This window comes from Hoplias malabaricus, chromosome 6 (assembly GCF_029633855.1).
Source record: "Hoplias malabaricus isolate fHopMal1 chromosome 6, fHopMal1.hap1, whole genome shotgun sequence".
Classification (NCBI taxonomy): Eukaryota; Metazoa; Chordata; class Actinopteri; order Characiformes; family Erythrinidae; genus Hoplias; species Hoplias malabaricus.
This window is the reverse complement of record NC_089805.1, coordinates 12,401,121-12,416,523: the sequence shown is the minus strand read 5'-3', so window position 1 is coordinate 12,416,523 and position 15,403 is coordinate 12,401,121. Positions and strand designations below refer to the sequence as shown.

The 15,403-nt window shown below is 40.9% G+C and overlaps 1 protein-coding gene and 1 non-coding gene across 2 annotated transcripts; both read right to left on the bottom strand.

The window, feature by feature from the left end:
- Positions 1 to 332: 332 nt before the first annotated feature.
- Positions 333 to 468, bottom strand: LOC136700568 (U11 spliceosomal RNA). The gene has a single exon (XR_010803783.1). It is a non-coding gene; the product is annotated as a U11 spliceosomal RNA (small nuclear RNA).
- A 1,532-nt stretch (positions 469 to 2,000) lies between these two features.
- rab42a (RAB42, member RAS oncogene family a) lies at positions 2,001 to 14,992 on the bottom strand. Its single transcript, XM_066675845.1, has 2 exons — positions 14,667 to 14,992; positions 2,001 to 7,903 (listed from the first exon to the last, which is right to left on the bottom strand). Exons 1-2 carry the CDS (start codon positions 14,879 to 14,881, stop codon positions 7,477 to 7,479), a joined length of 642 nt encoding a protein of 213 aa, XP_066531942.1. The 5' UTR covers positions 14,882 to 14,992; the 3' UTR covers positions 2,001 to 7,476.
- Positions 14,993 to 15,403: the final 411 nt, after the last annotated feature.

Genomic DNA, 15,403 nt, shown 5'->3' with positions numbered 1-15,403 from the left:
TGTAATGTCTGCTTTAAATATGAAGACAATCAAATATATACATCTAATTTATGCTGTTTATATACAGCATGAACAACCAACGTGTAAATGATGTGCAGCTGCTTACTGTTATTTAGCATTGCTCTTAGATGAGAAATGATTCAGTGATAGAGAGAGCACTGTTTTTCATACTTTGTTCCAGACAGGAATAATCTGTGAGAGCAGATAAAAGCCTTGCAATAAACTAATCTTGTCTTCATGAATACATTGGGAAATTTGCTCACTATCGGCAAAAAAGATCAAATTTATTCAGTAGAACATTAGACAGTTCTGTTGTTAAACTTTGAAAATTGTGGGGCGCCGAGATTAGTGATCATCAGCAGCCCCTGATTATAAAAATTGTGCATCCGAAATCTCTTGATAGCGATTCCGCAGCAGAAACAGGAATTACCTGCTCCCACTGTGTCAGTCACGACAGATGCCCTTTTTAATCTGACTCATGATTCACATGGAAGGAGTCTGAGTTTAACGTGCTTCTCAGAGACGGGATCTCGATAAGTTTGCAATTCTTCCAGCAGTTATATACATTACACATCACAGTATTTACAATAAACAGTGATACTGGGTGTTTATATTTGTAAACAAGTTTGTTATTGAAGAGGAATTACTTTAAAAAGAGTAAACAACGGCGTTTGTCTCACGCAATGCATCACGGGAGGCGAGGAGCCTCAACCAATAGGAGGCCATCTTTCCTCAGAAAACTCCGTCCATTCAGAAACACTGCACAGTGCGTTAAACTAATATTGTTACTATAATATAATTAATAATAATAACTTATTATCACACATTTATTGAGATATACTTTAAATTAATATCTGCCAATGCCCCTTTAGGTTTACTTTTTTAAACAATCAGCCTTTAGATCGATTTAAATCAGTAAGTCAGGTTTATCACATTTATAGAGTGATCTGAGCGATAAACTATTAAGTGCAGGTTAGGATTAAATAGACAATGTATAAAAGTACAGTATTTATACACATTAACTTGTTTACATTCATCAATGCACTGTTTTAAAATGTACTAAATATTAACAAGAAGATGATTTTCAGGTTTAGTGTGAAAAGGTGAGTGGGGAGTAAACTACGACTACCTTTTTATGTTTATTATAATTAATTAAAATTATTATGTGTAAATTAGGTGATATCAAAACTAATAAACTCATGCTAATAAAAATAGTTTTAATTTATTTGATTTTATTTTATTTTAATAGATTTAATTTATTATTTTTATGTATATATTATTTTTCATATTTATTGTTTTTAAGTAGTCTCATATTTTAAATAATTTTTAAAAATCAAAACAGCCGATATAAACAAATAAAATAAAAGTCCTTCTTTAACAATGTCTAGGTGATTCATGCAGCGCCACGAGGGGGAGCCAGATTTCTTATTAAAAACTTTAGCTTTAGTAAACAGTGTAGAGCACATTTCCACCGTGTGAATAAACACAGCTCCACTTTAATCTTCATGGCGTTCATCTTCCTCTCCTTCTCCTTGCCGTGAGACAGGGTCCGGACCAGACGAGGAGAAAGTCTCCAGCTTTGTTCCAACGTTGACAAGGTCCACTTTGGGATGTTCTTAATGTTTTGGTCAGAGCTAATACCTCAGAACACTGATCCCAGATCAGACAGTTACTTTATATTAAATATTCATTTAATTTAATATTTTATATACTCATATATAGGATATATTAATGTTAAATATTTTATCGATATATATGTTACATACTTTCCCTCTGTGATCAGTATTGGTTTATTTATCTTAGGAGTATTTCTGTATTAAATGCTATCACATAAATTGAGTGTTTGTGGTATTCAATCTTAAAAATAAATAATCTAGATCTTAAAAAGCAGCAGTGTCTATATTCTGATGTGAGGACTTACTCTACGAAAGAAACACCCAGGTCAGAATGACCAACGCTGGGCCCACAGAGACGGTGTTTATTTCAACATAAATCTTTTATTTCACGCCACAAATCAAATCACAGAGCAAATATATGACAAGCTTCAAAGTCTGAGAGCTGGATGCGTGTGATTGATTCAGCAGTAACATCTAACGTCTGCAACATACACTATGTACAGGTATTTTACACAACAATCCATGACTGTCTGCACTGGGGTCAGAGCTCAGCTGCTTTACAGAAATCACACAGTCACAATATCCACCAGCCTTAGGATAAGAAAATATATATATATATACAGATCAGCCACCTCCTCATCCATTCTCTCAGCTCCAACGACTGCCCAGGAGCACTGTGTAGTTCTGAACACTTTGTTAGCCCCCTTTCCCTCTGTTCCACAGCACTCAGGACCCCCACAGAGAAGGTGTGGTGTGGTGGTGGATTATTCTCAGTGCTGCAGTGACACTGATGAGGTGGTGGTGTGAGTGGATCAGACACAGCAGCCGAAGAAGAGGCTGACAACAGTCTGTAACTGTAGGGCTACAAAGTGCTGAGATGATGAGTGTAGAAATAGGTGTTTTTTAATGTTATGGCTGATGTGTATATTTCTGCATACTTTTTAAAAATAATTTTTAGTTTTTTTTATTTGAGCTTCCTAACCCCTTCACATTATTTACAACTCATCCACCATCTCGTTTTTGATTTAAATGTATGTCACGTTCATGATTCAAATATTTCAAAGATTCAAATGTGCCCACAAATTAATAGCATTTTGATTTAAATTGTGTTTAAAGTTATTTTTAAAACAACAGGAAAATAATTGGTAAACTGTGGGGTTTAAATTATTCGAAAATGGCTGTGATTATAATGTAATTAAATATAAACATAAATAAATAAAAAACGAAAAATATATAAACAAATAAATATAATAATAATTTAAAAAATAATAATACATTGTAAAAAAAAGTAATTAGTAATAGTAATAAGTAAATTGTAAGTCAGGGACTGATTAAGAGAAAGAAAAAAATGAAACATTTTCAAAATTTACAAATCGTTCCCTCAGACTGAATTTGTTTGTCTCTAAACCACGGAAAAAACGATTAAAGCTCATCTGTTATGAAGCCAATGTAAAGAAAGTAGGTCACGGCTGCTATTTTGAAGTGACCACAGGGGGCACTACTGAGTATAGCAGCTGTGTGTGGAAACGTCCAGAAGTGAACAGACAGGCCTTTCTGAGGAGTGAACTCAGCTACTTTTAAAGGCACCCATTGCTGACACAGCTTTGTATAATCTCCACAGACACCCACATGGGGTTAATGTCACCCAAAGTTAAGAGTCTCCCAGAGGGGTATAAACGACAGTCTACGACATAAAGCCTCCCAGGATTGAGCTGTGCAGCAGTGGAGGCGGGAACCATCATCAGTACCTGACCTTAATAATGTCAACACAGCTGAATGCCATCAAATCCTCACAGCAACGTTCTGACACATAGTATAAACCCCCCCAGAAGCGTAGAGTGTTACTGCAGTGAAAGAGGAGCTCACTCCTCTTCGTGTCTGTAACTAGTGGCTGATATACTTCTAAGCTACTGTTTACACTTTCTAAATACGATTGCTATTAATAACTACAAGAATATGCTTAAGTTCTCATATTTAAGATCACTCCCCAGCATCTGTTTGGCCCCAGTTGTTAGGATTAGTGCGGCTTGTCCTGATTTCTGTGGCTCTGAGTCGGACACAGCTCTTTGCGAGCTCGGGAGTTGTTTTGAAGCAGCATGCACCAAACAGCAGATAGTTTACAGCGTTTATAAAACACTTGTACAAAAGAAAACCCTGTATCAGTTGCACACAGAAACAGAGAAGATGAGCGGTCAGTCAATGGCACCGGTTCAGTAGCAGCTTTGAATGGTTTCTGTTAGTGTAAGTGCCATAAATGAGATTTCCTGCTGAGGATTAGTATATTTCACATATTTTACTTTGATAAAATTAATTTTAAAAAAGCACAAAAACACATGTTGTTTGCTGCGACGGTGGCCACTGAATTTGTACATCTATCTGTAGTGGATAACACACCGACATCAGGAGATGAGCATCATATAAGAAGGTTATATCATATAGAAATGCAGCTTAACCCTGAAAGTCCTTATATGCATTACGTTTGTTAAAGAATGACCACAGGACGTCCGTGGTGTAGTGGCTCTATTGATAAAGCGCAGTAGAAAACATAGACGCACCAATATATAATTTTTGCAATAACATTAAACCAGGGGTTCACCTTTTTTTCAGATCTGCGCCTTTCTGGACTGGTAAAGGGTGATTTAACGGCACTTTTATGGCGTCGCATCAATGTCAACAGTAGAGGGTGCTAAAACACCAGATGGAAAATATAGGAAATGTGCTCGCACTGATCATAACTTTCAAAGCTCTCAAAGCTTTTTTCCTTTGAGCTTTTTCTGCTCGTTTTGAAATGGGCGGGGTTTGACAGTTTGGAGGTGGGGTGTTTCTTTCAGTGAATGCTATTGGCTGATGTCTCCTGGTTCTGTGACTGAGCCTCATACACTGGGAGAAACCTTCTACCGAAAAACAAACAAATGAGTGTGGCTTTGAAAATGGAAAATAGGAGAATTATTTTCAGAGAATCTAGTGAATAGGAATCAACTTCCGAATGAATCGATTCTCTCATGTGTCAACTCAATCTAAGTTCTCTCACACGTTCTTTCCAGGTATCCTTCCATATCACTATGATCTGCAAACTCTGTAAAAAGTGGATTATGACCCTGTTTATGACCGACTCTGTGGCTCTGGGCCTGTCGTGGGCGGGGCTTATACCGTCCTATACAAATCCTCTCCAGTGCAATAGGAGCCCGAGGGGAAAGAGCTCAGTGCGAAGTGCTTTAATATTGAGAGGGTAAACTCCATTCGAAAATATTTAGTGTTAGAAATTGTTAAAAATTGCAGGTTTATATTTTCCACCTCGTGTTTTAGTGCCCTCTACCTTTGACATTAATGTGATGCCATACACCTCGGATAGTCTTCATATCACTGTCCTCGTTATGTTCCTGTTTCATCTGCATTTGCCCTGCTTTTAATCATAATAATTTCTTCAGCCGCTGTGTCAGGGGGAACCCACAACAATGTACCTCTGGTGCTATCACAAAATGAGCCGCTGTAACCCATACAGCGCACTCTAGTGGCTGAAATATCAATATCTAAAACAGTGCCTCCTGAGGGGCCAATAAATCACAACATACAAGTTTACAGCAGTTCTAACTTGACTGAGGTGAACTTCTCCTTTAACCATGAACTGACTCGTGGTGATATTTACTGTTTCTGGATCAGTTCCGAAGCAGGAAAGGAACATCTGGAGAGGGGAAAGTGGAACAAAGCAGAATCCTCAAAGCCTCAGTGTTGTACAGCAGAGAGAATCAGTCTTTACAAGAAACACATGCAGTACTCCAGCTAAAATATTACATACAGTTTTACTGTGTTTTGGCAAAAATTAACCTGAAATTTTAGTTTAGAAAGTTTAGTTCAAGCACAGAGAAATACAGCAGAATGTCTCGACTCCAGATGAGATAATAAGAGTCCCTGTGGGAAAACGTGAGTTCTGAAGAGTTTAATAAATGAACGCAGCTCTGGGTTCTGGGTCAGAACTGGGTTTTAAAGAGTGTGATATGTTCAGAATCTCTCAATTCATTTTGCTAAAGAATGTGTGAAGTGGAAGCAGGTACAGGTGCAATGTAACAACAACAACGGCAAAATAAAAGTCCACAAATAATAAAAAACATAAACATAAATAAATGCAATCACAGCATATGAGCTGATAATAATTATAAAATAAATAAGTAAATAAAATTTCGATAAACATTGTTTGCACATTTTTAGGATGCTAAAATGACTGACTGCACCTTTAAAGGCCAGTTGTTTACTCTTTATTTACTTTTCCCATGGGTAACTGTCCTATTGTACCTTTAAATCTATAGCACAGTGGAGTAAAGATTAATATATAATCTATAATTACAGACGCAGAGTTTGTTTCAGTGAGAGTTTAGTATCATTTTCTGAGAGCTGCAGCTGGTTTCTTTTCTGTTTCTTGTTTCATTTAGTTTAAAAGTAGGTTTGTGAGACAAAATAAACAAAAGTGGACTTCACTGAGAGGTCGGTGTTACAGAAAAGTCTCGTTCATAATCAAGAGATCAATAAACACAGAAATAGGTTTGTGATGATGACACTGGTCCTTAATCCTCCCCAACAGCGCCCCCTGTTGAGCACCTAATGTGCCCTACTCACAAGTGCACATCTGACCACACTATAGTGAAGAATGTTACTCACGATCATCAATGTTCACACAATAAAACAGCCCTGAAACAGCTCAGAAACTTCAGATGAAGAAACGTGTGATTATCTTGCCTTAACAACATTAACTTAAACAGATACAGTAGGCGCGAGACGGGCGTGTCCTGCGTGTCCCAGTTTTCAAGCTTCCAGTGCATTGGACACTTCAAAGTGTGCACTTCAAAGAGCGATCCTAGGGCTTGGGGTGAAAACTGGGACAGGACCAAAGCATAAAAAAGTGAGAGAAAAAGGATGAAGGATTGACACAAAATTAACCACACACAAATCATTGTACCATTTCTTGCATCCTCAAAGAGGGTCTTAGGGCATGGGACAAGACCACACAAACAGATACATAGGGTGCTTTTCCACTGCAGGGTCCTTACTTGACTCAACTCTTCTCCTCCTCCACCAGGTGAATCAGGACCTGGTTCTGGAAATGGGTTCTTGTTTAGTGGCTGTTCTCTCGTGGTTCAGAGCGAGCCGAGTAGGGACTAAACCGTGGTGTGTAAACCTTGCAGAGCGCTGATTGTCCAGAGAGAGTCGTCACTCTACGCCACGCAACGCAGACGTCCAGCACCAACTCTTCATTTGTAAAATCTCCAGCTGCAGCAGAGATCACGTTTGTTTTTATCCGACTCACGACGGCAGCTCGTAAAATTATGCCGTGGTCTTTTGAAGAGGTTCAAACGCTCCTTGGATCAGTGGCCGGCGAAAGAATCCAGCGAGAGCTGGATGCTGCAACAAGGAAGAGACAAACTCTATTGATCTGTCTGAACTGATGACGGAGCTGTGTTCAGTCCCAAACAACAACAACAACAACTACACGCCAATACACCATGAGTAAACACCGCTTAACATTACCGCCGCTGTTGTTGTGGTTTCCAAAGCCCACTGTTCCCCTTAGAGACGGGGTTAGAGACGACACTGATACATTTCAGGGGAGAGCTGTGGGAGTGGGAAACCAAGAGCACAGAGCTGAGTACAGTAGATACCATGCAATGGAAATGCACCAATAAACACACACACACGAGTGATAGGAGCTTAAAATTTTCCAGCTTCCCTTGGACTTCACCTTGAACCTTTGCACATGAAAGAAGCCGCAAGGGCTGAGGATGAGAACCAGTCTTGGGCCGAAGTGTAAACCAGTGTAAAAGACACACGGACACAGAGATAAAAGAGATGAAAGGATGTAAGTGTGGAGTCAGCAGTTGCAGCTCTTCTCCCTCTCTGCTTCCTCCTCTGCGGGGTACAGGACTTTGGCGGTGAGGCCGCTCTTCACCCCGTCCCAGCCGTCTCTCGTGGAGATCTCGCCCATCTTCATGAGCTCATAGATGTCTCGCGTGAGCAGCTCGAAGGCTCGCTCCACGTTGCTGTTGCACTTGGCCGACGTCTCCACGTAGCGGATCCCCAGCTCGGCCGCCAGCAGCTGCGCCTCCTCCCGTGAGACGCGGCGCTCACTCTTCAGGTCGCTCTTGTGTCCCACCAGGATGAAGATCATGTGATGTGGCAGGATGTGCTCACTCACCTCGCGGTGCCACTCCCGAACATGCTCGAACGTCTTCCGATTGGTCAGATCGAACACCAACAGCCCACCCACAGAGTTACGGTAATAGGACGTGGTGATGGACCTGGAATCAGAACAAATTCAGGATTAAATTTACAGACAGACGGTTTGGAAAATGGTTAAAGGTGCAATCAATACTTTTACCACCACAGAGCAACTTGACAGAAATGTGTCATTTTAATTTCATTATTGTTAGCTTTAGTTTTTTTAGTCCATTAAATTCATTCATTCAATTTGGTGTGTTCTCCCTGTGTCTGTGTGGGTTTCCTCTGGGTGACTGTCTGTGAGGAGTGTGATGTGTACTCTCTGTGTCCGCATGGGTTTCCTCCGGGTGACTGTCTGTGAGGAGTGTGGTGTGTTCTCTTTGCAGCAGAAGATGTTGCAAACTGAGACAGCAACTTCTCCAGCTGTGTGTGTGTTCACTGCAACCTGAAGCATGGTTGAGCGTGGTGATCTTAGGCTCATGTGCAGCTGCTCCAGGGCCTTGCATTTGCTAATTTTTGATAGAGAAAGACATTGTCCTTAACTGCTGAAGCTTCACGTAGCTGAGGTCGCTCAGGGTATAAGGTGACCACAGCTAGTTTTCACAAGTTGTTTATGTTCCCAAAAGTTCTGATGCAAAGCGAGAGGAGCCTTATGTGAGAAAAAATGTGCTTGGTGTGAAATCGGTCAAAAGCATCTGTGTGAAACCTCAGAGACACTAAAACACTGATCATGGTGTGTCTGTTGTTTGCACATTTTCACAAATGAGTTGTGGGCTTAGTTTGTAGGTTTACGTACAAAGCCCTTTTCCTTAAAAGTAGGGACACTTTCCAAAATTGAAAAAAGTGATCCCTCGATTTTCGCGGTGAATGCGTTCCAAGACCACCCACAAAAACGAATTTTCGCGAATTAGAGGAAAGATATATATTTTATGACTTTTAAAACCCTCCCTGTACTGTTAACAACCCACACTTTGCATTAAACAGTCACTCTATACTCTACTTTTTCAGCTGGAACTACATGTGATATCCTACCAGTTTCTTTAATAGAGTAATTCCTAAGCTGTGATTTAGCATAAGTAAATTTCACTCGCATGTGGACATGAACAATACATGTACTGTACATAAGAAATACTTGTAAATGATATATTTTGTCACCTACAGGCCTAGTCTCATACATTTAAATAATAAAAAATACTTTTAATTTACACATCTTTCACGGTTTTCCTAGAATTTCCCTCAATATCCGCGATATAGCGGCCATAAGCCCCCTTGAAAAAACCAGCGAAGTAGCAAATCCGTGAAAGATGATCCATGAAATAGCGAGGGATTACTGTAAACAAAAAAATGTTGTGCAAGTGAGTAATCGTAATCGTTAAAATGTAATGATGTGCAAGTATCCGCGTATTTAATTAAAAATAATACAAACACAAGATTTTACATGTTGAAATTCAAGTTTTTGTTTTTTGAAAAATATTTGCCCTATCTGAATCTGATGCCAGCAACACATTACAAATATTTGTGACAGTGTGTTGTTTCCCGCTGTGTTCCTCAGCTCCTCTGTAACAGCACTCTGTGAGTGTTTGGGACCTGAGGAGACCAGTCGTTCTGAAAGTGAACTGTTTTCTGATTTTTGCTTGTTACAGGATTTCAGCTGCTTCATGGCTCAGGGCTCAGTTACAGTGTTTGTGTTCCATAAAGCCCCGGTTGTATTCAGTGGGGGATGAGTCTGGACGAGTTTAGTTCCCAGACTCTTTCACTAAAGAGCCGTGCTGTTGTAATCCACGCAGAATGTGGACTGGCCTCGTCTCACAGAATTAAACAAGGCCTTCCCTGAAAAAGACGTTGTCTGGATGGCTGCGTGTCATTCCAAACCTTGTATATATCCTTCAGCATTAATGGTGCCAGATATTAATGCACGCCATGTGCACTAATGTCCCCCCGATTACTTTTGAACTGTGCGTTTATAACAAGTCATTGTCCCTATCCTCTTTAGCTCAGACGACACACTGTACATGATTTTTCATTCATTATCTGTAACCCTTATCCAGTTCAGGGTCACGGTGGGTCCAGAGCCTACCTGGAATAATTGGGCGCAAGGTGGGAATACACCCTGAAGGGGGCGCCAGTCCTTCACAGGGTTGTCCATGATTTCCAAACAGAATTTCAAACTGTGATGTCAGACACAGGACACTTCTCCACTCCCCCTCAGTGCATCTGAAATGAGCTGGGGCCCAGAGAAGGCGGCAGTGTTTCTGGATACTGTTTATATTTGAGTTCTTCTCTGCATTTGTGAGGTTTAGCTTGTGTTTGTGGATGTGGTGATGGACTGTGTTCACAGATGGTGGGTTTGGAAAATGTTCCTGACCTATGCAGTGATTTCACTACAGAAACATGTCTGTGTCTAATTCACTACAGTCTGAGGGCTGGAAGGCCACAGCTAGATACTGGTTTTGGACATTGTCCCTTGCATTTAGAGATTTCTCCAGATTTTCTGAATATTTTAAAGACATTATGTGCTGTCGATGAATCCCCAAGATCTTTTATGTTGAGAAATGTTGTTCTTGAATTATTTCACTGTTTGACCACACAATCTTTTACAGGGCAGTAACCTCTCTCCATCTTTACTTTTGAGAGTCACTCACCTGCTGCCAATTAAACTTTTTTCTTTTCTTTTTATAGCATTACACAATTTTACCAGTCTTTTGTTCCCTTTGCCAAATTTTTTGAGAAATGCTGCTGACATCAAATTCAAAATGGACAAATGTTTTGCAAAAAAATCAATTTCAAATCAAATTTACCAGTTTCAACGTTTGAAATACTAGCTTTTTATTTTAAATTTAGCTCAATGTCACAACTTTTTTGAAAACAGGATGTATGTAGTTTTTTATTAGCAAACTCTGCATAAGCCTCCTTTAATACACACACACACAGCATGTATTTTCTGATCCTGTGGTAAACTGGTGCTGTGACAGTAAACTTGTGTCTATCTACAGTTGAGGCCAAATATTCACTAACAACTCAGCCATAAACTTTCAGACCCTCACCACACCCCGTGTTTGATGCAAAGCGAGAGGAACTGCATTCTGTGCAAAATCAGACTGTGAGATCTCTGACACAGTGCTGCAGATTTTAACATCGTGCCTGAAGGCTTCTGATCGACTGATAATTTATAAAGTGAATAAAACGTATTAACTTCTGGGCCTTTATTTTGAAATGAACCTAACTTCACTCAAACACCTAAGGAACGGTGACATCAAACCCGACTCATTCAGCCTCAGACTTACAGCACTCCAGACATCACATTAATACACCACCAACGTTTTTAACCATGGGACTGGCTTATCCTCTGTACACCGGGGAAACGCTTAGCAAAACACATGATGTTAAGTCAGATCAGGAGATCTGCTGCTCTGCTCACAGGTGTCACTCTTAGCCTCTAACCACTTCCACTCTGCCTGCCACTGGTTTACTTTTTATACTTTTAACACTTCGTGTAATTCTGCTTTTGTTTTAATTAAACTTCAGTTTGCACTTTGGATTTTATCATTTTTATTCATTTAAATGATTTGTTTAAATGAGATTTCTCTTCTTGGATTAAACTACTATAGCTGATTATACTTGGTTTATTTTCTTTGTTTTATTCATGTAGGATATTTAAACAATTTTTATTTTCCAATTCCCATGTCTGAAAATAAAATAATTCAATTTTGCTCAAAGTTATTTGGACGTCACAGTGGTGCAGCAGGTAGTGTCTCAGTCACAGCTCCAGCTCCTGGAGGTTGTGGGTTCGAGTCCCGCTCCGGGTGACTGTCTGTGAGGAGTGTGGTGTGTTCACCCTGTGTCTGTATGGGTTTCCTCCTGGTGACTGTCTGTGAGGAGTGTGGTATGTTCTCCCTGTGTCTGCGTGGGTTTCCTCTGGGTGACTGTCTGTGAGGGTGCTCCGGTTTCCCATGCTCCAAAAACACACGTTGGTAGGTGGGTTGGAGACTCAAAAGTGTCCGTAGGTGTGAGTGTGTGAGTGAATGTATGAGTGTGTGTCGCTCTGTGAAGGACTGGCCCCCACTCCAGGGTGTGTTCCTGCATTGCACCCAGTGATTCCGGGTAGACTCCGGACCCACCGTGACCCTGAACTGGAAAAGGGCTACAGACAATGAATGAATGAATGAAAGTTATTTGCTTCTTAAAAGGAGTGCAATTGCATTATTATTGTATTATATTATTTTTTATATCAGTGGCATGAAATAGTCCTAAAATGATTATTTCCAATTATTGCAGTAATTTCTGGGAAAATATATCGACCACAAACAAATCACGACAGTCCTATGTATTCTCCTGTGTGTGCGTAGTTTACTGAAGGTTATTACTGTGATGTTACACATTTATTTCAGACCGTCACATACTGACCCTGGAAATTTGTTGTGAAGAGGAACTGATGGCATTCGGCCACATACACATTAGCAAAGTAAGTTCTCCAGTGTAGCAAAGCTGGAGGGTGTTACACCCCCATGTGCAGCTGCTCCACAGCTTCTCATTTAATGTGTCATTGCTTTTCTACTGAGATTATACACACTTCACCTTAAAGTAGCCAAAGAGCTGTCTGGATACTTTAGGACAGGCTTCATTTTTTTGCGTGGCCCTGAGGCACGTGACGCTTTTGATTCCAAGATCAGAGTGAGCCTCTGAAAACACACACAGCTGGATCTGAATCACATGCAGAAAGGAAGGGACTGGAGGAACAGATGAATGGAGAAGAGGGGGGGGTTGTTTACTTCATTCATTCACTCAGAATTAAAGGGAAAATCCACCCAATGTTTCAATTTCTGCACACTTCAGTTGTTAAGTTGTAAAAAGTCATTGCGTATTTCGTGGGACAAAAGACACAGACGTATATAAAGATAAATAAATGTAAAGATGTCTTCAAACTCTTTTATATATATATATATATATATATATATATATATATATATTTGCTGGCATTCTCCTTTAAAGGGGATCTCCACCAGTTCCTAAAAACATCTGCATTATCGAGTGGCTGAGGTGTAAACAAAGTGATAGAAGTTGAGTTGCATTTGGTTTTGTGTGAAATGCTCCACTCTACAGAAACTTCCAGAGTCAGAATAATCGTCAGCGGTGGTGAATGGAACCAGACATCCTACTCGAACAGCTCCTCCCTGTAGGTTATTACAGTAAATGGTTCAGAATCAGCACTGCACACAAACACAATATGAATCTGTTTAGAAGGGTGGAGGTGCTGATGGAGGTGGAGTAAAATGCTGGGTGTGTGCTGGAGACGTGCAGATGCCTGGTTCCATTCACCACCGCTGAGAGAAATGAGTCCAACTGTTTTCTTCAACACACCACTGCACACCTCCACACTCTCTGTGTGTACTTCATCTGAATGACATTGGAGAACTTCCTTTTGATCTCCTCAGATGTCTGGTTCTCATCATCACAGCTGACAACAAAGCCGTTACGTCGTAAATGTTTATTTCTACAGCAATTTTAAGAAACGGGTGGAATTCCCCTTTAAGCTTTTTCTGTGCAAATGTTATACAACCAGAGCAGAAGGAAAAGGAGGCCATGACTGAATCTGTGAATGAACAGAGCCAGATTTGGCTGGGATTTAACAGCAGGGTGATGTTATCTTTCGTGATGGGAAGACCAGACAGGGTAGAAGAGCATTGGGAATAATGTGGACAGATATTTTGAAGAGATGATGCAAGGTAAAGACCTCTAAGCACAGATTTGGGGGATGTTTCCCCTCTGCAGGTGTGGAAAATACCCAAACACACACAAGCACAGAGCCGAGTCTCTCCCAAACACTACAGCACTGTGAGTATTAGGAGTATTATGGTAATTATAGTCATGTATTCTGAAGGGATGATGTGAGGGAGAGGCCCAAAAAGTCATCGATTTGGGAAAAGCATCACCACCACAGGTGTAGATTAGTCTCCCAAACACACATACACACACATAGAGAGAGGCCTGAGAATTATGGCCAGGAAGTGTTGATGCAAGACAAATATTAGGAGTGTTACGGTCGGGTGTTAGATGGAGTACTAGGAGTATGTTAGGAGTATTACGTTCAGGTATCAGATGGTGTACTAGGAGTATATTAGGAGTATTACGCGCAGGTATTAGATGGTGTATTATGAGTATATTAGGAGTATTACTGTCATGTGTTAAATGGAGTACTAAGATAGTATTAGGAGTATTATGGTCAGGCGCTAGATGGAGTACCAGGAGTATATTAGGAGCATTACAGTCAGGTATTAGATGGAGTACCAAGAGTATATTAGGAGTATTATGTTCAGGTATTAAATGGAGTACTAAAAGAGTATGAGGAGTGTTACAGTCAGGTATCAGATGGAGTACTAGGAGTATATTAGGAGTATCATGATCAGGTATTTTGAGGACTGTGTTAGTAACATTACAGCCAGGCATTAGAAGGGGTACTGAGTGAGTATTGGGAATATAATGGTCATATTTTTAAAGGAGTAGCAGATAATATATAGAGAGTATTTTAGTCAGGTATTTTAAGAAGATTATTAGCAGCATTGTAGTCAGGTATTTGGAGTATTGGAAGAGTATTAGGAGTATTACGGTCAGTACTAAGCCAGTATTGGGAGGATTTTGATCAGGTATCTTGAGGAAAGTATTAGCTGTGTTACAGCCAGGTATTAGAGAGAGTATTAGGAGTATATTAGGACTAATACGGTCAGGTTTTGTGAAGTGATGAAGGGAGGTAGAGGCCTTAAAGCCACAGCTTTGGACAGAGCATCCTCCCCGCAGGTGCAGATTCATCTAAATCACACACACACACACACACACAAATACACGAACCTGAACCTCTCCTGTCCGGCCGTGTCCCAGAGCTGCAGCTTGATCTTGACGCCGGGCTCGATGTCCAGGGCGCGGGCGTAGAAGTCCACGCCGACCGTGGGGTCGGCCACGTCGCTGTAGACTCCGTCCGTGAAGCGCTTCAGGAGCGATGACTTGCCCACGGTGGAGTCCCCGAGCAGAATGATCCTGAACTGGTACTGCCACAGGATATCCATGACATGGCACACGGGCGCGCGCCCCCAACACACACACTCACGCTTACACACACACCTTTCACACGCGTGCGCCCACGCACACACACACACACACAACAAAAGCCCACGCACGGATGGAGGGAGCGCTGTGTTTACATAGAGCCTGCGCGAGACTGCTGCAGTCACGTGACGCACGGGCGCTCGCGCAAACGCACACGCCGCCGGTCACTTTAACGGAAACACCCACCTAGTGCCTTCCCACGCTGGCCACTTTATTGGAAACATTGGCTAATCGCGTTCGCTGGACATGAAGTGGGTGTTTCCAATAAACTGTCACCAATCTATCTATCTATCTATCTATCTATCTATCTATCTATCTAAGTAAACCCCTAACTTGTTCTCCCCCAAGGGCCACTACATTGGAAACACCTAATTTTGCCCTCCCCCAATGGCCACTTTAATGGAAACTTCTGCTTTTGCCCTCCCCATCAATAGCCATTTATATTTGATATGCTGCCCTGGTCACTTTACTGGAAAAAAATC

Excerpts from the sequence above, each read along its gene's own strand:
- rab42a (XM_066675845.1), bottom strand. The coding sequence starts at position 14,881 with ATGGATATCCTGTGGCAGTACCAGTTCAGGATCATTCTGCTCGGGGAC. Across the intron at positions 7,904-14,666 it reads GCCGGACAGGAGAGGTTCAG|GTCCATCACCACGTCCTATT; the intron begins GTTCGTGTATTT and ends TTCTGATTCCAG.